The sequence below is a fragment of the Xyrauchen texanus genome, chromosome 10, assembly GCF_025860055.1.
Source record: "Xyrauchen texanus isolate HMW12.3.18 chromosome 10, RBS_HiC_50CHRs, whole genome shotgun sequence".
Classification (NCBI taxonomy): domain Eukaryota; kingdom Metazoa; phylum Chordata; class Actinopteri; order Cypriniformes; family Catostomidae; genus Xyrauchen; species Xyrauchen texanus.
Window position 1 is genome coordinate 40,694,217 of NC_068285.1, and position 25,636 is coordinate 40,719,852.

The window sequence follows — 25,636 nt, forward strand, 5'->3', positions numbered from 1 at the left end:
CATTTGTCCGGTAGTGTGTGTGTGTGTGTATATATATATATATATATATATATATATATATATATATATATATATATATATATATATATATATATATATACACACACATACACACACACTTACCAGCCACAACATTAAAGCCACCTGCCCTTGTACCTCCAAAACAGCACCAACCCGCATCTTAGAACAGCATTCTGAGATGATATTCTTCTCATCACAATTGTACAGAGAGTTACTGTAGACTTTGTCAGTTCAAACCAGTCTGGACATTCTCTCACATCAACAATACATTTCCATCCTTAGAACTGCTCACTGGATGTTTTTTGTTTTTAGCACAATTCAGAGTAAATTCTAGAGACTGTTGTGTGTGAAAATCCCAGGAGATCAGCAGTTACAGAAACACTCAAACCAGCCCGTCTGGCACCAACAATCATGCGACGGTCCAAATCGCTGAGATCACTTTTTTTCCCCATTCTGATGGTTGATGTGAACATTGACTGAAGCTCCTGACCCGTACCTGCATGATTTTACACATTGGCTGATTAGATAATCACATGGATGATTGTTGGTGCCAGATGGGCTGGTTTGAGTGTTTCTGTAACTGCTGATCTCCTGGGATTTTCACAGACAACAGTCTCTAGAATTTACTCTGAATGGTGCCAAAAACATCCAGTGAACATCCATAAAATGTAATCTCATTTCAAGCACTTGATTTGTGTAATCTGATTATGCAATCCATATTTCATGTAATTTGTTACTATCCAACACTGCATGTCAATTTTAAATAGTAAACGCTTGTCGGCCAACTGTAGGGCTGCACGATTATGAAAAAAAAAAACATAATTGCCAATTATTTCCTTTGATATTGTAATTACGATGCTTCAATTTATAGAATTTACATTAAAATACTTTTGTTTGGGGCAGCTGCATGCCATATTCTTTATGTGGGAAATGCATCAAAACAAGCTGAGAAATGTGTTCCTGAATTGCTTTATTATTATTCATATATTGAATAAATAGTCAGCATTACTGATATGCCTTTCGACTAATTTAAACTGCACTGATTTGCCTTTTCCTTCCTGCACATAACGGTCCACAACATACCTTTGTAAACAGAACATTTCAGTGGGATTCACCAAAATGGAATGCAGACTGCAGTGACTGACATTTACACTATTATATAATTGCGACAGCTGTAACTTTAATCTCGATAATTTTTTCAATGAATTGTGAAGCCCTAGTTGACCGATTGAAAAGTAGACAAAGGCTCTCATTGTTAGAGAAACTAAATGATGTTAGTTTTATTCATGGATCCAACTCTTGGATATAGAAAAGTAAGACTCTTCAACATCAGACACTGTTGGTTTGTTCTGTGTGTCTCAACCAGATCTGTCTGTTTATCATTTTGTACAATCAATTTCTTTTTTTACATTTCATAAGGTACACTATGTACACAATGTGACCACTCATCAGCATAAGACATCATCTTACAATCTCACAAACTGGATATGAGTGTACAGTCCTGTAGATATGATAGGAAATATCAAGTATTTTCTTATAAAAAATAAAGCATTTCATTTTGCCTCTGAAAAAAGTTGTCTAAAAATACAATGTGTGAACAGCATTAGAAATGCATAAAACTACTTCAGATCCTGCTGCTTCTTCCCACAACAAAATCAAAGAGCAGAAAAATAAAAACCAAAAAATAACTGAAGACACAAAATAGGTCCAATGAAATTAAAACCAATCCAAGCTATGGTGATGCACGGTCCTCTTGATATTATTGAGTTTCATTCACTGTAATAGTGCTGGTGTGTGCTGTTGTGCAGAGTGGAGAAACTTTCTCCAAGAGTTCATTCTGTAAACGGTTTCTAAAAACACAGAGGTGGATGTGGGAGCATTATGGGATGGAGATCTTTTGCTGAGGTTGCCATTGAGTTAGAAGTCACTGGTTGTTCTCGCTCTGTGGATAGAGTCACAGAATATCAAGTCAGAAACATAAAATACAGCGTTAAAAGGAATGTTCCGGATTAATACAAGTTCAGCTCTACCAACAGCATCGGTGACAAACTGTAAAGCAGGGTATGTGTAACACAGTTAAAGGATGGGAAAGGAGGAGGCGAGAACCGGCTTGACGATATAAATCATAGTTTAATGGAAAACTTAAAAGACAACACAAACACACATGACGGACATGTCCGTAATTCTCTCTCTCTCGAACAATCGTCACCGGCCGCCTTTATCCCTCGCGCGCCTCATCAGGCTGATTGGGGACCGGCCCCGCCCCGCCCCCCCCCCAGTATGAAATTAACTTTTTATGAAATTTACTTTTTTCATTAACTTATGAAATCTTACGTCATTTTAATTCACTAAAAATAAAGCAAAAAAGTTATTCATTCAGGAATCTGACAACACTGGTTGCACTGTAGTTGTTGATTCACTTAAAAGAACCGGTTCATAAGAGTCATTCGTTCGAGAATCAGGCAACACTGGTCACACTAGTTATTGATTCACTGAAAAAGAACCTTCACAAAAGAGTCATTTGTTTGGACCATAATATGCTGTATTTGTCAATTCACTAAAGAGAACTGGTTCAAAATAATTATTAGTTCTGGAATTGGTTGACAGATACTGGTCGCTCTGTAGTTGTTAAATCAAACTGACTAATATGCCATTTGTTTGGCAATCGGACAACACTGGTCGTGCTGAAGTTGTTGATTTATTTAAAGAGGCAGTTTACAAGAATCATTCATTCAGAAATATGGCAAAACTTGCTGCTCTGTAGCTGTTGATTCGAACTGGCTCAAAAGAATAATTCATTCAGATATTGGGCGACACTTGTTACTCTGTAGTTGTTGATTTGAAATGACAGTTGTTTCACTCTGTAATTCAGAATTTGCAGGTAAAAGGTAGGAATCTCTAAAACTACCAATCAACCAGTTAGTGCATTATTTGAGCTATTAGTCAGCTAGTCAGAATTAAGGAAACCATTTACTGTATAAGGCTGCATTATGTCCATGTTAGCCAATCAGACGTGTTTCATAGGGTTCTATGCACAGTCCTTTAACAGGGTAACTAACAGATATTCAACAAACAAATAAGCTAAATGACTAACCTCTTATCCCAGACAACGATTAAATTATGAAACAAGAAAAGCTCAAATACAGAGCGGCACAAAACCACTTATGTGCATCGTGGACCCAGAATGACACACTTCAGTGTGCTTTTGCGCATCCCGGACGCAAAGTCCCTAGGTTTGTAAAAAGAAACAAAAGTCTCATGCACTCATTAAACCACCTACCATCACAGAAATGATGTAAGTTACACATAACCAGAAGTTCATCCACCTCAAAAATGAGTCCCGCTCCAAAAGGAAAATTTTAAATGTAAAACTTTGCAGCTCAAATAGCTAATTTTTGTTCTGAATAATGAATACACACGCTTTAACAAAAACACAAGCTTTACATTTCTGCTTTCAAACCATCCTGTCCACTTGCCCCATAAACTTTCTATTTTAAGTGCATTCATTATTTTTGCTTGTTTTGACAAACTGAGGAAGTTGAAAATATAGCTGCAAGCAAAAATTATGGGGCCAAGCAGAGTAACGTCATGACAGGGAAGTACAATTGAACATCACTGATTATGATTTCAAGAAAAGTGGTATGAAAAACACAAGCAGATCTGTGTATATTACAATAGAATTCATTTTAACTTGACCAATAGCTGGCGCTGTCAGCAAATTGATATGGTGCTGTCAGGGTGTAGTGATAATGACGCAAACAAAGTTTCATGACAATATGTTAAAGCATTGTCGAGATAAAGCCTTTTCCTACAGTAGCCTATTTAAACTGCTGAGCATGGCAAAAGCTGAGAAAAGACCACAACAATATATAAATAATTATAATTTTGAGATTAAATAATGTTATTTTTTTCATTGAAAAGCGCATTTCACATGAGTTGAGGCGTCAATGCTCTCCGTTCAATGCCTGCGCCAAGCGCCACCTTGCCCTCCACATGACAAGAGTTGCAGAGTCACAGAGGGGCGATTTTACGAGTTTACCACGTAAAAAACAGGAGGTGTGCATGTGCACAATAAACAATGAAAACATATGTTGCTTTGATAGCAGAAAGTAACAAAAGGACTTATTTATGTTTAGGTCCAAGCGTTTTTTGGTGAATTTAAATTAGTTCAATAACTGGGGTCTCTGATTTTCATAAACGATAAGGCAATATTTTATTAAAAGAAATTATGAGGCATTCGATGTCTCTTCACATATTTGAACAGTTTTAAAATATTTCTTGTTGCTTCATACTCTCAAAAGACTTTATTGTTGAAGCAAAAACGTGCGTGTGAAAACACTTTGGTGTAGTGCCGTCCCTTCATAGACTTCAATGTATTCTGCAGCGCTGATGCGAGTTATGTGAAAAACCCTTAATGCCACTCACTTTTGCACATTAATCATTGTTCTTCACAAATCACAAAAGTGACCAATTATGGTTTCAAAACGGCTAATTTCTCTGGAAGGTGAGGAGTTTGGATCCCTGAAATATTTTTTTTTTCATGCATTTATTTATTTTGTGGAATTTGGTAATTGCCCTAGATGATATTATACAAATTTAGTGCAAATAGAATATAAAGTAGTTTTCCAATTAAATTCAAAATGGCAGTCAGGAAGTATGGCCGGCCACAGCAAATTGAGTTTCACCATACTCGTCATGACCCAAGGAATCTAGAGACCAGCCTTATAATTTTAAACCAAACTATTCAGAAGTTATAAGAGGAAATATAAATTTTTCATATCTTCTTACCACCAGATGGTGCTGTGCAGAAATGTGATGACAGTTGGATTCATGTCAACACATAAATTTTGGCGTGCTCGTGGTCAAATTCGTTGAAGCGTTATTCATGAACGGTGTGGTCTATCATAAAGATTTTGTTAACTATGTCAGCAGTGTCCCTAGATGATGCATGACAAATTTCGAGTGAACCGGACAAATGATCTTGGACGAGTTCGAAAAAGAATAAGCAAATTAAAAATGGCGTAAAATCTAGGGTGCAGAGAAGAAAAAAAAAAAACGTTACCCACCCTGACTTGGCTTGACCCACGGAATTACACAATTCGGTTTCTAGGCCTTACAGTTTAAAAGTAATAGGAAACTCCAACTGGTGGAGTTAGAGACCCCAAATTTGGGTCAGTTACATTTGAGAGAGTCTTCCAAGAAGAAGAACACTAATGAATAAAACAGGTGCCTATGCACTTTCAGTGCCTGGCCCTTAATTAGTTTCAACAGTTATCGATGAAATAGATACTGTCATAGAGCATTCCTGAAACATTCAATGCATTCAACAATAATGCATTCATTATTATTTCTTTTAAGCTCTGCACCTGAGTGACACTCTGTTGAATTATAGGCAGTTGCACCTCCATGCACTAGAGGCAGAAACTACTATAATTGCTGTAACAGAATGGCAGTCAGGATTGATTTATTGTCCATCACCCCATTACCTTCAGTAGTTAAAATGTTTTGGCATGTTATATGCTGCCTTGTTGTGTACTGCTGAATGTTGAAACACTTTGTGTGATAAAGGGGGGCAGAAAGGCAAGTGAGGGGGAAGTTTAATGCAAAAGATCTTGTTATACATGCATCCTGTTTTGGTCAGATTCAGATGGCAGAAGAAAAAAAAAAAATAAAAATAGGCAGCAACTTTGGCAACATGATTTAACAAACACACTCACACCTCAGACTACAGAAACACGTGAGTTCCGCCATTCAGCAGGTTACGAGAAAACAAACCACACGTGCACAAACATTTAAAAATTCAAATGAGTTACTGTTGCGGCTTTGCCAAAAAACACGAAAGATATCTGCCACATATCAATCTAGAAGTTCCTTAGTTTCATTTAGACTTACAGTACATCAACAATAGCAACAAAAAAAATAAAACCATTCTTAAGATAATACATGATTCTTAAGACAAAGTAGTGATTAAATTAGTAAAGTTATGAAAACAGGATCTCTTTATAGCAGGAGAAAAAAAGAAAAAAATCATCACACCATGCTGAAGCGCAGTCCTAAAATGTCAATGCAAACAACCACAGGCAGTGAGAGCAACAGCAAGCACATCACAGCACACAGGGTCTGAGCATGGCTCTCACGTACAGCCTAAGGATTGTGAAGAGCCTGGACAAGCTTGTCTTTACAAAAATCCTGCAGATATGCCACTGCTGCCTCATTGGGGGGTGACTCCCAACAGGGCAGCACTCGCTGTCATGTACAGCAAATACAGCCCAGACTGCAACCGTAACATAAGACACAATTACACACAAGCTGCAACAGGACTTACGTGGAGTTCAAATGTAACGTACAGCATTTACCTAAAATTTGACAGAGCTCAGTGGCAAGTGTCACAAATTGTGCTCTTACTTCAGTAAGAAACTAATACGTTCATCGGCCTCAACACAATGCTGACCCGACCCAACTCACCGGTTCTGAAATTTGTCGATACCTAGCTAATGAAATGGATAGTTCCAGTCCTGGATGCTGATTGGTCAATACAGAATCCCAGTCATGCTAAAATACACAATAGAGCAACAGTGTTACAGTGTCACATACAACACTGCCTGCCCACATTTTCAGCCATCCTGGTTCTGGAAGTATTTTTCCCATTCATTTTTTCTATCGGGATTTCATAAAAAAAACTTCATAATAGTTGTAAGCCATGAACCAAACCAACCAGCCCCGAGGTGAATCACAACATTATACAAACTTTCATTTCAAGCAAAAGTATTTGACAATAGGACAAAATACAAAGGTACAAGACTGCGTACTTGATGTCTTCCATCGCAAAAGGTGAAAGGTGCCTGTTGTTGTTCATGGCAGGCTATTACAGGCTCCATACAGTTAGGATTAGGGTTGGGGGCGGGGTTAGGGCATTTGCTGCATACCAGGAACAGTTCCAGACACCTTCGTACAAAGGGCTCTTTTGCCGCACTTTGTTAGCCGCGGTTCACTGATTGGTGGATGATCCCGTTCTAATCAAGGCATAGACGCGGAGTAAATAATTGTTTTATTATACTGATTGGACAGCTTTGTTTTTAATGAGAGCATTCGCAAACTTAACTGAGTGCAGAACTTTGTGCGGAGCGTCATTGAGCTCGAAGTGCATGTCTCAAACAGTGTAAACCTGCTGTGAGTGACAGCAGTCATTGTAAAGGGAGAATTTGTCACTTTGCTCAATTTCTGTGTAAAATGTAATAAAAGTTTTGTTTTGTCATGTTAATAAGTAGGCCAATGTGAATTTGATTCATACAAAATAGCAATAAAGTAATTCAGCTTAACTGTTTTAATTGTGTTTTGGAGGTGTAGCCAACATAAAGAATATGGCATGAAAAGCATATTTCAGGAATCACTGTCATTGTCTGCTCTAATAAGAACCATTTGCCATGCCGCTGGTATTAGTAGATTTAACATTTTCATGAAATCACACAAACTCTGTTCGCAAATGGCTTTTTTTAATTTCCAAAGTGCAACCACTGAGCCAGAAATGATCTAACGATGATCTTACATGAACAAAATCGCCATTGAAGATCTAATGGTATGAATGGTCCCCTGTCTCGCCACCAAAGGTTTTATTAATTTGGCTGTTAATAAGTTTGAATATTGAATATGTCATATTATTTACTGTACATGGACTAATAATTTAGCAATACATTTAATTTATTTTATACCATAGATACCCATTTAAAATAATTCTTATTTGGCCTAACATTAACAAACATTATTACAATATTTAATGCTAAAAAAAGATGCTTTGAAGAAACTGGAGCACAGCTCATATCGACCATTAAAATCTGCTACTCTGAAGAACCGCACGATTGCTTTGTACATTTTTGCTATAATCGTGCAGCCCTAATCAAATCTATCATCAACTTCATCTTTGCATTAAAACGTTTATCTAGACTTGGAGTATATCTGTTGGTTCTCAATTATACGGCTTGGTCCGCATTTGTACAGCGGTTCGTCTGATTTTGAAGTCTAGCGATGCATCTGAAGTATCTGGTTTAGCAGCGTTAACGGGTAAGGGAATAAAGTGGGAGGGCGTTCATCAAAAAAAGGTTGAGAACCACTGGTATATTATAATGTGTTAATGCCAATATAGCTCAAGGAATGTAAAATTCTAGACTCACATACATATAAACATATATATATATATATATAAAAGTTATCCAACACCTATATCACCCATGTGAAAAACGAACTGCACCCTTACCGTACGTTCACACCAGAGGCGGTTGAGAGCGTCAAATCGACCGGAAGTCATTCATTTTCAATGACAGCTAGCGTCTCTCGGCGGCGAGAAGCGGCGCGGCGAGTCTTGGGCGGCGTGGGCGTCAGATGGAAGTTCAAGTGCAGTCAACATTATGGTAATGAGCTGTGACGAAGTTCGGCGGCAACCTATTGGAATATAGAAGTGCTCCGCTCTAGCGAAGTCTAGAGAACATAACCGTGTAAACTTTGGTTCCCACCAAGCATTCGTTCCGAAGATAAAATGGAGGAGAAACGAATTATTGCCGTGACGGTTTTCCCTGTAATATATGACCAAGACCACAGTTATTATTACAAATGTATTTTATTTTTATAACAAACAACTATAATTTTAATTACTTACTGCCATCGATCGATTTCTTATTTTCACATTTTAAAGAGTTCATGAGGATATACGCTACTTGTGATAGGTCGGCAAAAAGTAAATGGTCGACATGTCTGGATGTTTAAATTGCAGCCCCTTTAAATATAGTTCACAAAACAAAGCATTCAGAACAAACATTGCCGCCTATTTCAACTACGTCAGAGCGTTCACGAGCGTCCTCGAGCGTTGAAGGCAGGGCAGCCAGAGCGAATTTTGACGCTCTCGCCGCTTCTGGTGTGAACGTACAGTTAAACTTAATAGCTAGTTGTGCCACCTTTAGAAGCAACAACTGCAACCAAACGCTTCTGAAAACTGGAGACCAGTCTTTCACAACGCTCTGGTGGAATTTTGGCCCACTCTTCTTTGCAGAACTGCTTTAGTTCAGCCACAATGGAGGGTTTTTGAGCATGAAATGCCCGTTTATCTCAATCGGTTTTAAGTCAGGATTTTGACTAGGCCACTCCAAAACTTTAATTTAGCTTCTTTTGAGCCATTCAGAGGTGGACTTTCGCCTATGCTTTGGATAATTGACTTGATGCATAATCCAATTTACTTGAGCTTCAACTCACAGACTGATGAATGGACGTTCTCCTTTAGGATTTTCTGGTAGAAATCTAAATTCATGTTTCCCTCAATTATTGCAAGTCACCCTAGCCCTGAAGCAGCAAAGTATAAAGCTAAAAGCTTTGAGGATCATCAAGGTGTTTTGGCAAAATTCAGGCAAGCCTTAATGTTCTTCTGGGTTAGCAGTTGTTTTCGCCTAGCCACTCTTCCATAGATGCCATTTTTGGCCAGTGTCTTTCTGATAGTGGAGTCATGAACAGTGACCTTTATTGATGTGAGAGAGGCCTGTAGTTCCTTGAATGTTGCACTTGGCTTTATTGTGACTTCCTGGATAAGTCATCTCTGTGCTCTTGGAGAAATTTTGGAAGATCAGCCACTTCTGGAAGGTTCACTACTGTACCAAGTTTTCTCCATTTGGAGATAATGGCTCTCACTATGGTTCTTTGGAGTTCCAGAGCCTTTTAAATAGCTTTGCAACCCCTCTTAGACTGATGTACTACAATCATCTTTTTCAGTTTGTTCTGGAGCATGCAGACATGTGGAAAAATGCTGATTAAATCAAGAATCAAGAAGGACAAATGCTACAGGTCAAACAAGAGTAAAGGACAGCTTTGGAATGATCCTCACTTCTGGAATTATATTTAAATGCACTATCTGCTATATTTGACCCATAATTGAACAGTCCCATCACAGAATATACATTTAAGGTATAAGCAGCAGCAGGGTTGCTCCCTGCACATGTAAATCCTGAAGTAACCTACGAAAGCCCCAAAAGAATGACAAACTCCGCAAATCTACCAAGGTAACTATCTGAGACACTACAAACTAACTGACATCATGAGAGATGTGTGGGTTGGAGCATCTGTGGGATTATATGACATTACATATACATGACCAGACATGTTAAAGTGACTCATTGAGTCATTAAGGGATAGAGCACATAAAAATGTAATTTAGCTTTAGTTTCACCTTTTCCTCTTCTTGTCTGGGTCGTTGATTCTGGGTTTTGTCTGTTTCTGTGATGGGTTGGACAACTTCTCATCCCTCTGTCTCTTACGACCACTGGAGAGAGTAAACAGTGAATGTCAAGTCAATGTGGTATAAACCTGAGAAATTCCTACCTTAAATACCATGTTCTAATCTGGCAGAAACTATATGATGTTTAATTTACAGCTTTGTAAAGCTGGATTTAGGACCAATAAGTCCTAAATGTGGCAGGAGCTACCCAACGCAACATAAACAAAAATACAAATAAAGGGAGTGACAAAATATCTTTGTGTCACTGGGTCAGGCTGGTTAGGACAAAGCCACATAAGCATGAACATATTAGGTCTAGCGGTGTGTGAATATTGAGGACAAGGCGTTCGCCTCGACAAACAATCATGATAGAAAATGTTTCAGTTTATTAATTTTAAGACTAATAATTGTTCCATACTTTGTTCCAGCATCTCTGTCTAGTTCTTTGTTTGGGGTCTCCAGGCCAGTTTTTTTTGCTGTCTTCGTGTCCATCCCATCCTCCAGACGAGACAGCTTGCTGCCGTTGTAGCACTCTGTGCATTTAGGAGGTTGTGTTGGTGGGGGAGACTCAGACAGGGGCTCCTGGTCTTCTCTGGAGAGCTCTCGCCACTGTTTCTGCACACATAATCACCCAAATCAATATACACACCACAAACACACAGCAAGTCTTGTCCAATGTCCAGTGAAAAGTGAAAGATACTGTAATAGATGTTAGCCATTCTGGAACTTCCTCCAGCCACACCCACTGAATTAAACAGAGACCTCTTTCCTCTTTACTACCACACACCCAAAAAATAACTCTTTGGCAGAAGATGATTCAATCATGGACAGTGGTTCCATGTGTTTAAAATTAGATCTCTTAAATTTAAACTGCCCGAAACGACCACAAATACCAGCTATTAAAGCAAATCCTGGAAGGAAAAATCGAAGGGAAAAAACGACCAGGACGGCCAAAAACGACATGGCACAGTAACATCAAAACATGGCTACAATTATCAACAGCACAAACTCTACACGCCGTGCTAGACCGGGACCAATATCATCGTGAAGTCGCACACGCCGTTAGGCAGCACTAAAGAGAGAGAGAAATTTAAACTACCATGTTATCTCAACATACTGTATATACTTCATGTAGAGGAAACCTAAATGTATTGAGTACCCAACTAAATTAGAAATGTTAAATGAACTCAAATTAATCTCTTTCAGCGATCAACTAACTAGAGCAGTGAAAAGTTGCATGCTAAAGTTAAACACTATTCTATGAATATAGCACATTCTCAACATGTACCTGTACTCAAGATAAGCTCCACTCTTCACCATGATGGTAAACCTCAAAACATAAAAGAACTCTTCTAAACCTCAATACAACATGACATTAAATGCTACAAGTCTCCACTTGTCTCGTCATCTTGCACTAAAATATTATATAACAAGTTCTCTCACTGTATCGAGTGCTTGCAAAGCATGCTGAGAATCAGAAATCCCCTACCCAGTTTCAGTTAACCAAACAAAACATATTCAAATTGTCCCAACACAAGTAGATCAGGAAAAGCCTGAAAGAACTGAAACAACTCAGTTAATTTAGGTTCACTTGGTTATGTGAATTTAAGTAATATGAATAAGGAAACATTCAATAAAACTGACAGAAGTGAAAGTTTTTTTTGTGTGTGTGTGCGCACAATTTCCTGCTTCAACAGCTTGCAGCACCTTTAATGGCGATTCTCATGCAAATAATTCTCTCTCAGAAAGAATTACTGATTAATGAAGCGTGTTGTTCATGATTTACCTGCACAGAGGAGTCTCCCATAATATACTTGGCTCCTTCCAGCACAGCCATGTATGAGAAACGCAGCTGGTCAGGGGTCTGAATCAGACCCATCCGATACTTCCTCATGTCCAGCAGAATCTTTTTAATGTCCACTGCCAGTGGGTCTTTCTTTTTGTCCATCTGATAACATTGGTAATGAAGACAAGAAAGGCAGTGGTTATCTAACCTCTAAAGTCCCAAATGTACAGGAAGAAATACACAAGTTATACTTTCAGTGTCTGTTCTCATGGATAATTTTATGTAAAACCACAATCAGGCAAACAAAATAATTTGAGATTATAGTAAAGTCACTAATTCAAGTTTTTCAACAGTTTTTAAAGACTGTAGAAACTTAAATAGACTTTTCCATTTAAAGATTATTCATACAACTTGTTGCAATTAATTGCGGCAAACTTGAAATACTGTGTATATTATTTTTAATTGTCAAACATACTGAACAACCAGCAATTTTTTTTTTATTTTTAAACAAAAAAATGTGGAAGTTAAAACATTTTACAAATAAAAGGAAGCTAAATAAATAAATAAATAAATATATATATATATATATATATATATATATATATATATATATATAAAAAAGATTAAAAAACATGGGTGTTTTTTCTTTCTTTTTTTTAACAAACATAATTCAATTTTTTATATTTGTTATATGAAGGTCATATTAAAACTGACTTTGAAACTTACCATGTCTTCATATTCAGAGCAGAATATTTTTATTGGGTGTCATTTCAAATCAAGCTGTGATTTTTCCATATTATGTAGAAAGTGTAAAAATGAGGGATGCTCCGATCGATCGGCCACCGGTATTGGCCAATATTCACGCCACATGACTTGATCGGTGATCAGTAATTGCATAAACGGATCACTCATGTCGCAAAAGATGCACAGCTCCATTAAGACTTCAGCAGCGCTATCGTGGAATAAAGGAGTGTGGAGAGTACTGGCATAGTGTTGTAAAACAACAAACTTGATTCAGCAGTAAAGAACAATGCAGTGGGAGACGTTTGGCAAATATGAAAATTTGTGTACTGTACTCTTAATGACGCTTTTCACAGGTGACAAGGCAAAGGGAAAACAGCGGTAGCTGTGAAACGGTTCTTATTATCATTAATGATGGCAGCTTCTTAGTATCTATCGGGCAATAACGCTAGTTACAAAATGTGGTGTAATCCAAAATCTTTATTAAATACCTCCAGATTAAAATGCATTAACAATAATAACACCTGTAGAATCCAGAAACATGCACTCTTTCTCTGCTTTCCTTTCATCTCCCATCCCTCATGAGAGAGTGTGTGTTTCCCTCATTAAAGTTCAAACAGCAACAAGTGAAATGTGAACTATTAATACACTCATCCAACTAAACGAAAATGCAGGGAAGGAATTTACAAAATATAATAATTCTTTATACAATATTAAGAGACCATAATATAATGTACTAAAAATAATGCAAAAATAAAACAGAAAACAAATAAGAAATAATAATAATTATACGATATAATGACAATGAATCAATAATCAAAAATGTCACATTAAGTTTAATTGCACCTATCATCACTTTGTCTTCAATTTGACACAATAATTTTTTACAGGGCTATCCATCTTAATGTAGAGAATATTTTGTTAGCCTGTACTACTTTTAAAATCTTGTTTAAAAAAAAAAAAAAACTTTTTAAACTTCTTTTTGTCAGCAAAATCTAAGCAAAGTGATATTACTGGGAAGAGGAAAATTCAATTAAATTACATATAGCCAGTTTTGACAGAGATTGGTATCGGGATCTATTTTGGCCGATCAGGTGACAAGAAGATCGGTGATCAATATCGGCTGTAAAAATCCTGACCGGAGCATCCCTAGTAAAAACATTATTTAATTGTCTGTCTACGACAAATGTTATCGATTAAATTAGTCTTAGCAAAACAAAGGAGGCAACTATTGTTTTTTATTTTTTTGATTCAAAAATGTCATTTCCATCGGCAGAAATGACACTGTGCAAGACTTTACTTTCTAGAAGTTCCCAAGTTGAGAAAAAAACCCATAAAACAACTCAAAACACTCACCATCAAGGTTTTCAAAGAAATTCTAAAACAATTTAGTATATTTTTAAAGTCAAGTTACTTGTACCAGAGATTCAACTCACCAAGACAAGACAAGTGTCAACCAGAGAGAATGTTCCAGATCGTCCAATGCCTGCACTGCAGTGCACCACAGCTGGACCCTGATCCATCCCGAGTGAGCCAGACTCCCGCACCTTAAACAGGAAGTTCAAGAAGCTGGCAGGGGATTCTGGTACGCCAAAGTCAGGCCAAGTGGTATAATGAAAGTGGAAGATCTCTCTCGTCTCCCCAGTCTAAGTGTGTAAAAAATCATAGCATAACTGAAAAGAGTTTTGAATTCTAGTATTGCTGCAGCATAGAATTAACGTAAATGCTGAAAAAATTAAAAACAAAGGAATATGAATAAAGCACTAATATGCATGAAAAGACCTCAAATAGACCAGCCAATTCTGTGAGCAAAAATGTGATTTCAGTGATCAATGTGAGAATCTTACATTTGCATTCTGTAGTTCCAACACTGTGGTGGTGTAATAGGACTTCACATCCTCGGACACTAGAGTCACCACAAAGCGGGTGTCGTGAAACGACATCTCACATTCTTCTTGCGTTGGCCAGTACTGTGCACACTTTTCCTGCATTAAGAATCGTGTATGAACAAATATGGAGCAATTACACTGAATGGTCGACTAGTTTGAATTCAACAGTGGTGGCCACTGATATCCAAAATGCAGGACATCCAATATAATGCTGATATACAAATAATACACACAATAATAAAAATGTAATCCAGGCAAAAGTAAATTTGTTTCACTCAATTCTCAAAAAAGGTAATTGGTCGATTTGGAAATGACATTAGGGATGCAACGATATAAAAGTTGTTTGCCGATACCGATATCCAATTATTTAGAACGACATCTGCGGACATCTATCGTTTAGTGGTTCTGCTTTATGCTACTTTATAGCTGATAATTAATTACACACATTAAATTGGTAAGAATTCTTAATTTTTTTGAACATTCTTAAATTCATATTAAATGAATTGTGAAAGATGAAGCTTGTCTCTTTTTAGCTAAAGCAGCCTCCGCTTTAGCTTATACAAACTCATCATATTCCTTGCGATTTCAAGCTATAAGGGGAGTAATCGGATGAATAGTGTTAAAAGTTTTAAAGGTAGTTCCAGTAGTGGTGTAATTCTCACAGTGCAGAACTTACAAACAGCAGCTCTGTTGTCTCTGTCACCCAATTCAAAGTAATTCTACACATGTCCGTTGCATTACTTCACCCCCATTTGACAAGAAATAATCAGCCCTGATCATCGGCTATTTTTTAACCATTCAGCTAGTGTGCACATAATTGCTTTTAGCTGATACCGATGTTTACCCAATACAACCGTGCATCTATAACTTACATATTAGGGGGAACAACCAATTTTGTTAATAATCTCAAAATGGCCAAATGATTATTTGGTCGGATATATCAGTCTATCACCTACTAAAAATAATAAAAGTAAACAGTGTAAATTCATACTGATATGAAAATGTGGTCTTAAAATGAAGACTGTTACACTGTTCAGTTACAATCTTTAACATGCCAATGTAATTTAGATACAAAAGCTTATATTGACATGGCTGAAGACAGTGCACAATTAAGACTATTTCTTAGCAAGTTTAACAGGAAAGACTCTAAACATAGCTTCAAGACATTGACAGTCAAAAGACGCTTTGCTTATGTTCTGTAAAAGTCTTATGATTATTCACAAATTAGAGGGTCAGCCTTCTAAATGTTTAAATTATATTTTTGACATTGAGACAACATGGTATTAGAAAAAGCCATAAGAGATCCAGATATCCCGACTATCAGCGCTATTCACAGAATATTCCGAAATATTAAGCTTAGTATTTCTGAACTATTGGTTTATCAGTTAAATTATTCTAAAGCAAAGGTATTTAGAGACAGGATAGCTACAAAAGGGAAAATTAAACACCGTCAGCCCACTTGAACCACAATATTATAAGCTTGATTCTCTGGTAAAGTGTTTTCTAAAATATCTTGACGTCTTATAAAGAAAAAGAATGGCAATACAGCTTTAACTCAGTCAAACCTATACCTATGTAATAACTGTCTAGCTGTGTTTGCATGTACCTGTCGATTTGCGATCAGGCCTGCTACATACCGAATAGTTCCCTAATGAGACATTATTTACATAGACTTCCTGAGGTTCTGGTGAACTTGGACTTTGAAAGACATACTCTTCATTCAAAATGCAATTTTGTTGTTCATCTGTGAAACACAAAAGGAGATGTTAATGTCCTATACTTTTCCTTTTTCTTTTGTGCTCCTAGGAAGAAAATGTCAAATGAGTTTGGAATGACAGAATTTTCAATTCTGGATGTTTTTAAAGAGACCTTACCGAGCCTTTCTCTATAACTCTGTTGAGCATGATAACTGCTTTGGTCTTCTGCTCCCAGATCATCAGCCAAAAGTGACCACAGGTATTTCTCAATGGACCCTGACAAAACAAAAAACACACAGAAAGCTGAAAAGTGAGTAGGGATGGGTCACAATGCTCGACTAGTCACCAAAATCCAATTAGTTGATAAGCGAGGTGGACTTGCTGGTTGTTGTTGTTTTTTCAGGCAGAGACAAACAGATATTTTCAGCTGTGGGACTTAAACTAAAACCCTCTTAAAAAAGCTCTTAAAATTCACCCCCTTTTACAGCACCATCACTACAACTGTACATCAGACTGACATCTTCAGATGTTACATATAAAATAATTTATGATATGTAACTTATGATAATCTTATGATATGTAAATAATGTTTTAAATATCAAAATATTTCTAAATACTTCAAATATGCCTCTCTTTTCAGTCAGCATTAGTTTTGGTCAATTTTACATTTACAATGTTGTTTTTGGAACTCATATTTTATAAAATTTTGAAATAAAAATAAATAAATTTAAATCCACGATTTATACAATATCTAGTCTTGCTAGGTAATTCTGTGCTTTGAACTGTGGTAACTTGTATAACTGACAAATGAATGATTATAGACTGATTATAGTATGATTTGTAACCATGGATTTTCGTGTGTACTTATGTGTGACCACAGGGATATTTGTTGGGGGTCAAAATGTGTGTAATGTTTTATCCATGTTGTATAACCAAGGAATTAACCAGTATGATTTGTAACCAGGGATTTTCGTGTGTACTTATGTGTGACCACAGGGATATTTGTTGGGGGTCAAAATGTGTGTAATGTTTTATCCATGTTGTATAACCAAGGAATTAACCAGTATGATTTGTAACCATGGATTTTCGTGTGTACTTATGTGTGACCACAGGGATATTTGTTGGGGGTCAAAATGTGTGTAATGTTTTATCCATGTTGTATAACCAAGGAATTAACCAGTATGATTTGTAACCAGGGATTTTCATGTTTTGTTACCTACACATTTAATATTCGTCAAAGAATGTAAAATTTGGTATGCAAACTCTCGCTTGGTTACATGGAGGAAGCTGATGACAACTAATATCATGTCTCTTGGAAGTTATGGGGTGGACATATTTTCTTTAGTGCTGGCTCAAGTAAGAGCAGGGGAGTCATTACATTGATAAAGAAACATCTTCAATTCTAATTTCTCAAACAGTTTAAAGATAAATTAGGAAGAGTCATTATTGTTTTAGCTGAAATTCAGGGGCAAAGGTTGATTTTGGCTAATATTTACACACCTAACGCTGATGATCAGGACTTTTTTTTAAAGATCTTGAAGGGATGTTACAAGTCACTGGCACCCCTCATGATATAATATTGGGAGGAGACTTAATCTATTGATAGACTCAGTCCTTGATGATAGTGAAGCAAAAGTGTGCAAGCCCGCTAAAGCAACATTGATGATTCACAGAATGTGTAAATATCTTGGTCTTACAGATATATGGAGACTTTTGAACCCATCTGATAGGGACTATATATTTTTTTTAATCAGTCCGTAAGATTTAAGTGAAAGTTGGTAGGAAATATTAAAAGTGCCGAGGCAGAGCTGAAGCACTTAATGTTGTCTGATGGCCTTAGAGAATTGACCCGATTGAAATACAGATATAATACTATTTTGTTGCAGAAGGTGGAGTTTTGGCTATTCAGGGCAAGACGGTCATACTTTGAGTTGGGGGACAAAGCAGGGAAGCTTTTGAATAGATGTATAAAGCAGAGAGAGTATTTTTCTACCATTCCCTCAGTGAAATCTGATAGTGGTAAAATATTTACCTCAGCCATTGATATTAATAATGTTTTTAAACAATCTTAAAGATCTCTATAGTTCCACATCTTCAACTGTTGTAGATATTAGAAACTTTGTGGAACCATTAGAACTTCCTAAACTGACGACTGATCAGAAAAATTATCTTGATTCTGAGATAACCTTGGAGAAGCTTGGTGAGGTAATTAAGACCTTGCCTACAGGCAAGGCTCCGGGGCCAGAAGGCTTTGCAGCTGAATTTTATAGATCTTAAACTACAGAACTGGCTCCACTTTTGTTGGAAGTTTATACAGAATAATTTAAGAATGGAAAGCCTCTGCCAACCATGACACAAGCCTGGATCAGTCTGATTTTTAAAAAGGACAAAGATCCAAGTGAGTGTAAGAGTTAAAGTCCAATTTCCCTGATCCAGCTTGACCTAAAAATATTGTCAAAACTTCTGGCTAGCCAATTAAGTTATGACATCTCTTATACATATAGATCAGGTGGGGTTTATTCGGGGCCGTAGCTCTTCTGATGACATTAGGCGTTTCATCAATATCATGTGGTCAGTGGCGAATGATCAGACTCTGGTCGCTGCCATCTTTCTTGACACAGAAAAGGCATTTGATATGGTAGAATGGGATTATCTTTTTAAGATTTTGGAAATATATGGGTTTGGGAATACTTTTATTGGATAGTTACTTTATAGACACAAATACAAACAAATTGATTAATTTAAGATTATTTTACTCTAGATAGGGGCACCCGGCAGGGTTGCCCTCTCTCCCCATTATTGTTCTGTCTTGCTCTGGAAACATTAGCAGCCACGATAAGAAAGGAAGATTTTCCAGGGTTGGTGGCGGGAGGTTCCATAAGCTTCTGCTTTACACAGATGATATTTATTATTAGTTTCCAACCCTACTAAATCTATGCCTTTCATATTATATTATATTCCCAGCAAATTTGTGTTGATCTAGTTAGTTAATTTTGACCCTTTAATAAAAAGGTTCTCGAGCGACGTGGGCAGGTCGGCTTCATTACATTTATCTATGATTGGAAAGTTAATGTTAGTAAAACTGTATTCCAATTGTATAGCTACAATCTCTTCCTGTAGATGTCCCCCTCTCTTATTTCAAGCACTTTGATAGCATAGTGAAGTTCTTCATTTGGAATGGCAAGCATCCCAGATTACATTTCAATAAATTACATAGGCAGATTGACAAAGGTTGGCTAGGCCTATCCAAGATTTAGTTTTATTATTATTAGGGCTGTCAATCGATTCAACTTTTTAATCGAATTAATTACATTGTGTCCCAATTAACTAATCGTGATTAATCGCATATTCAAATATTTGCAGAGAAAGCCCCTCATATAAAAATAATTAAATATATAACGATGAAATAATGATACATAGTTACTTTAATATATATATATATATATATATATATATAGATAGATAGATAGATAGATAGATAGATATACATACACACACACACACACACACACACACATATATATATATATTTTATAAAATAAAAAAATATTCAGATAATTAAAATGTATTACATTCTTGTGGCAGAGGAGTTAATCATTAATAAGACAATACAAAAAGCGGCTTTAGAATACAATGTATTGTTTACTACCATATTATTGATCATTAGTCAATCATTGGCATACAGTTCACAGCAATCCATTACACAAGTGAATTTGTCAATCAGTTCGAGATTTATTATGAGGGATTGTTTAAGGACCCGTCAATAAACACCTGCATCAGACATGCTTGTGTTGTGTCTAGTGTGCGTTGCGTCATAAACATAACATTTTTAGGTAACTGTGTCAAGTTAAATATAGTTTAATACTTAGAACACATATTGAGATCCCTTAGTTCGGATTTGCACTACAAGTGTTTTGAACACAAGATCGTAACGCATGTTTGTGTTGTCTGCTGAATGGTTGTTTTCTTCACTGTATAAACTGCGCATTGCTCGTACAGCTGAAGATTCGCACACTGCCCTCTGGGGTAAACAGGTGGTACTCTGCCTTCATCAGGAATCTTCAATATTACGGTCAGGGGGGCATTGCGATTAATTGCGTTAATTTTTTGAACGTGTTATTTTTAGTCAAATTAATCACACTGAATTAATTCGTTAAATCGACAGCCCTAATTATTATGCATTCGGTCACAGACACTTGGCTCATTGAGAGCCCCTTCCTGTTTTTGTATTGTAAAGGACGTTTTTGCCCCCATTTCACCATTGCAAAGACTTTCTATCAAACTAATCTGAGAAGATAAATTACACCACGTTCTCTTGCATTTGCACTTGGTATGGACAAAAGTGTTTAATTCGGACATTTATTTAAATGTGGCCTCTGCATATGGCTGGACCCAAAATTATGTATTAATAAGTCCCCTTTCTGCTGGTCAGAGTGGATTGTGAGGGAGGTTAATGCGCTCAGTGACCTATATGAGAGTGGAGCTTTGAAATCCTTTGAAAATTTGGTTCAACATTTTGGGATTCCCAGATCTCAGTTTTTATGTATTTACAGCTGCATAATCTACTCTGTAATATTTTTGGGAGTATCATACAACCCCCTAAAGTGGCAGATACTCTGGGAGTGGTGATTACTGCTTTTGGAAAAGGTCATGAGGTATCAGTGTATTACTCCCTGCTAATTCAGAGTCTGGGGGATGGATCTTTAATTTATATCAAGAGATTATGGGAGAACGATTTGGATTTGGTACTGGGAGGAGGGAGTGTGGGCTTCTGAAGAACGTCAAGTCTGTACCTAGAGATGCAAGGGTGCCCTTTTGCAATTCAAGATTTTACACAGATTCTATTGGACCCCCTCTAGATTGTATAGGCTTGGTCTTAAAGACACACCCAGATGCTGGCAATGACAATCAGAAGATGGAGACGCAACCCATGTTTTTTGGGGGTGTGTTAATATCCAAGAATATTAGTTGAAGGTTCAGATATTTGTGTGTGACGTGTTGGGCACTTGGGTTTCGTTTTGCCCCAGATTCTGTATTTTAGGCGATGGGACAGGCATCAATATAGGGGATAAACACATATAAAAATGCCCTCATTTCGGGAGTGGTGCGAGGAGATGGGGAGGGTGGCAGCTTTTGAGGCGGTGTCATGTAGAAGGCTGGGGAAGTTATTTGCCATTTTGGGGGGACTCTCAGGGAGGGGCTGTTGAGAGGCATAGATTTGATGTGTAGGATTATTATATATATATATATATATATATATATATATATATATATATATATATATATATATATATATATATTTGTGTGTGTGTGTGTGTGTGTGTGTGTGTGTGTGTGTGTGTGTGTATGTGTGACCACAGGGATATTTGTTGGGGGTCAACGTTTTGCTCAAGGGTGAGCAATGGCATCCACTTGGGCATCACAGCACACTTTTAGATGAGATTGATAACAAGATAACAAGATGTTATTAAATGTTTTTTTATTTAAAATATACTTCCTTTGTGTTGATTCATTTAATTAGGTGATTCTACATTTAAATATAGAAGATAATTATTAAGATAATTGCGATTAATCACAGCAAGTTGTGCGATTAATTTTTTTGTATAAAGTATATTAAAAATATACTAGTATATTACTAGTACTATATACTAGTACTAGTAATTTAGTATAATTTAGTTTTTTCTTTGTCATCTATATGAATCAATAACAAAATGTTAATCGGAACTAAACCCTGTTTTGAGTGCCTTTTCACTCCAGGTTTCTCCAGGGGAACCATTCCTGATTTCACTGTACTGAAATGAGCATCAGATGACAAGTGTCTGCTTAAAAGAAACTTTCTAACCATGTCAAAAGAGCTTAAAAACGAGAAAACTTCCTGAATTCTCGTTTAGCACTGCACTGCATGCTTGAAGCTCCAGGAGTAAATTCAATAGCGAGTAGCGTTCACTCACCTGGGTAAGTATGTATCTTCTCTGTGCTTCTTCCGTAACCACCAGGCTTGCATTAATGTAGTCATTCTCTGTGTTTTCTAACTTCACCCGACTGTGGTCAACTGATATGTTTGGGGTAAGAGCAAAACAAAAGGCTAAATTTATAATTGTTTATACTCCTTAAACTTATACATCCAGTTTCATCACTGCACTGTAGAAAATATGGAGTGTGAAGATAATGATGACTGTGCAGCTCATAAATTATAACGTAACTTGTGTTCGAAGATGTTTGAGCTTTAATTGATACTTACACGGGCTTACATCTCTGTATCTGTTGCGGTTGCGATTCTCAGTATACTTGGCCACTTTGAACGCAGACTCATGTGACTGGTTTCGTATTTCCTGGGGGGGAATATATAAGAGGCTTCAGAACAACATATAAGTTTGGTCATTAGTGATAAGGCACAATGTTACATTAAGTTAATCAGGATTAATTCTAGTTAATTGCCAAAGTCTGCAAACATAATAATAATTAAAAAAACGGAAAGACAAATATTACAGATATCAGCTGATCATGTCATTTCAAAACCGAATAAGGGTGACCTGCTGGTCTTAGGCCAGTTGATGGGAATGTCAGGTTTTCTGTGATGTACTGAACATTTTTGTTGCAAACTGCAGGTTTAAACTTGTTATGTTAGCTTGTTTATCTTGTCAACAAGGTCACATTATCTAGCTGGATAACATAGATAAGGTTTTATTAAAATTAGCTTTTGTTACAGCAAATATTGCACATTAAAAAACAAGAAAGTATTGTTTTTGTTAAAAAACAAAACAAATTACAAATTTTCTGCAACATCTAAAAAATGTATTGTGGTCATGATTTATGTTATTTATTAAGTTAGACACAGATACACATATTAAGACACAGAAAAAACTAAAATGTACTCTTTTCAGGTTCACAACTGGACATATCAGACCGTCTAGACACAGGGGGGAAAAAAATATCATATGTGGATTATAAAGCACAAGTTGGTTTGCTTGTTTATTTACAAGAAAGATATGAAACCCAGTAATGTTTACGTTGATTACCTCTTCTTCTTAATGACATATAATGCACAATGATTCAGTCCAAGTTAAATAATGAAATCACAAAAATAATTTAATAAATACGTCTCTGAAATGCACATTCGGGTTGTGCTGACAGACGATGATCTCGGGGATCGACGATGGTCAGAATGATCACCTGATGCCTTTGACCATGTCAAAATGATATTTGGCTTGTTTTCCCATGTATTAAATAATTACTATTATTTATTAGGCTACTATTATTATTATCAAATTAATATTACAAATAATTTGCCCGTAGACACAAAGACACGCGCTTGAAGAAACACACTCCATTTCTACTAGCTCAACACCAGTTTCATGTACAACAGTAAAGAAGACTCAGGGGTGCAGGACTTATGGGAAGAATTGCAAAGAAAAAGAAACTTTTGAAACTGAAATACAAAAAGAAAAGGTTTGAGTGGGCAAAGAAACACAGACATTGGACAACAGATAATTGGAAAAGAGTGTTATGGATCTTAACCCCATTGAGCTTTTGTGGGGTCAGCTAGACTGTCAGGTGTGTGAGAAGTGCCCGACAAGACAGTCACATCTATGGCAAGTGCTACAGGAAGTGTGAGGTGAAATGTCACCGGAGTATCTGGACAGCTAGAATGTCAAGGATCTGAAAAGCTGTCATTGCTGCAAGTGGAGAATTGTTTTGATGAGAACTTGAAGTAATTTTTTTCAAACTATAATAGTAATTTTTCACATTAATAATGTCCTGACTATACACGGTTATCAGTTGATTGCCACTTCGGTGAATAAAAAGTACCAATTTCTTTCCATAAGAGCAAAATCTGTCCATTATTCCAAACTTGTGGGCGCCAGTGTAAATGTAAAGAGAGTGCGTGTGTATCGGACATGACATGATAAAGATTGCTGGATATTATAATCCCTGTGTTTGTGACTGTTACATGTATGCTTACATTTTAGCAGTATTAAAGGAAACTGTATACGTTGTATTTTCTGTATACAGTAAATAAACGTGTATTAAGTCGGAAAGAATAGCTATTTGTATAAACGGAAGTAACTGTTGGATAAATGTAACATTAATGTTGTCACAAGAGGCCGCGTCTGAAACAATGTTGTGTACACTTTGACAGCATTTAGGCTTGTCGTCTAGGCAGGAACTGCTTGCTTGCTTGTTGTCTAAATGTTACTATTCCGTTGTGTTGTTCTGTTGCAGCAATAATATTACATGTTCTTATGGTGAAACGAGCAATGAGCATATGACTGAATAATCATAGTCAGATTGACTATGATGTCTAAAAACGCTATCCAGATAGGCAGCTCACTTGGTTTTGAGACAGCCAAAGTTTCACTCACAATTTAGTCAGTGTACAATTTCAACATGACAACTAGCACAACATCCCAGCTACACAGCTTCTCTTTCACTCTCTCGCCGGACCGACAACCCAAAAATGAGACTAAAATGAAAGAGTGAAGATAAGTTCGAGAGATACAGACACAGGTCTATGATGACTAACTGTAGATTGCGTGGCTCATTAGCATGCTATCTCTGTTAGCTTCACTTACTAAATAAAGGTTCTGCCAGCGGCCCTCTGAATCTATGTCCTCAAACTCCTGGTCCATGTCGGCGTCAATTCCTCTCGTTATTTATTCAAAATGAACGTCACAACAGTATCTATCATTCATTTCTCGAGCCCACACTGCGCCGCTGTGAGAGTCTGTCAGTGTTTTGTGTCCGTGTCGCTGACGTCTGCGACGAGTCGAGCAGCTGTTCTACGCATGCGCGACAAGGTCAGTCGCTTGAGGCAGTTCTTATTTTGAAATATAGCTGTATTTTCTATATTTATGTATAATTTTTTTCAATTGCCTTTTTGTATTGTTAATTTTTTGCATACTATTCAAAGGCCGAATTCTGTTTTGTATTGTTTCTTTCGTTTGTTTTCTATGTAGACTAATGTATATGTTGCTTTCGCTTGCAATACACAATCCTAAAACTTGTAATTCAAGTAGTCTTGCAAAGATCTTCCAGAACAATCTACTGTATTCTGAAATCCACATTTATTTTAATCGATTGCCTGTTGTTTTCACATTTCAGTCCTTCGTTAATCTTCAACACAATTATATTTGAGAGAATATGAGGTGGATTGATGGAACATATAAATATACCATAGTAAAAAAACCTGATGATCTGGATTTATATGTGTGTTGCAGTTTTTGCCCTAAATGTGATGCTTATTGCCGTG

The 25,636-nt window shown here is 36.7% G+C and overlaps 1 protein-coding gene across 1 annotated transcript; it reads right to left on the reverse strand.

Annotated features, from left to right (window-relative positions):
- Positions 1–79: 79 nt before the first annotated feature.
- On the reverse strand, positions 80–25,022 carry LOC127651085 (tyrosine-protein phosphatase non-receptor type 2-like). Its single transcript, XM_052136809.1, has 10 exons — positions 24,960–25,022; positions 22,628–22,718; positions 22,338–22,438; positions 16,564–16,662; positions 14,648–14,785; positions 14,237–14,446; positions 12,060–12,221; positions 10,692–10,888; positions 10,226–10,318; positions 80–1,963 (listed from the first exon to the last, which is right to left on the reverse strand). The coding sequence occupies exons 1-10, from the start codon at positions 25,014–25,016 to the stop codon at positions 1,939–1,941; spliced, it is 1,173 nt and encodes a 390-aa protein (XP_051992769.1). The 5' UTR covers positions 25,017–25,022; the 3' UTR covers positions 80–1,938.
- Positions 25,023–25,636: the final 614 nt, after the last annotated feature.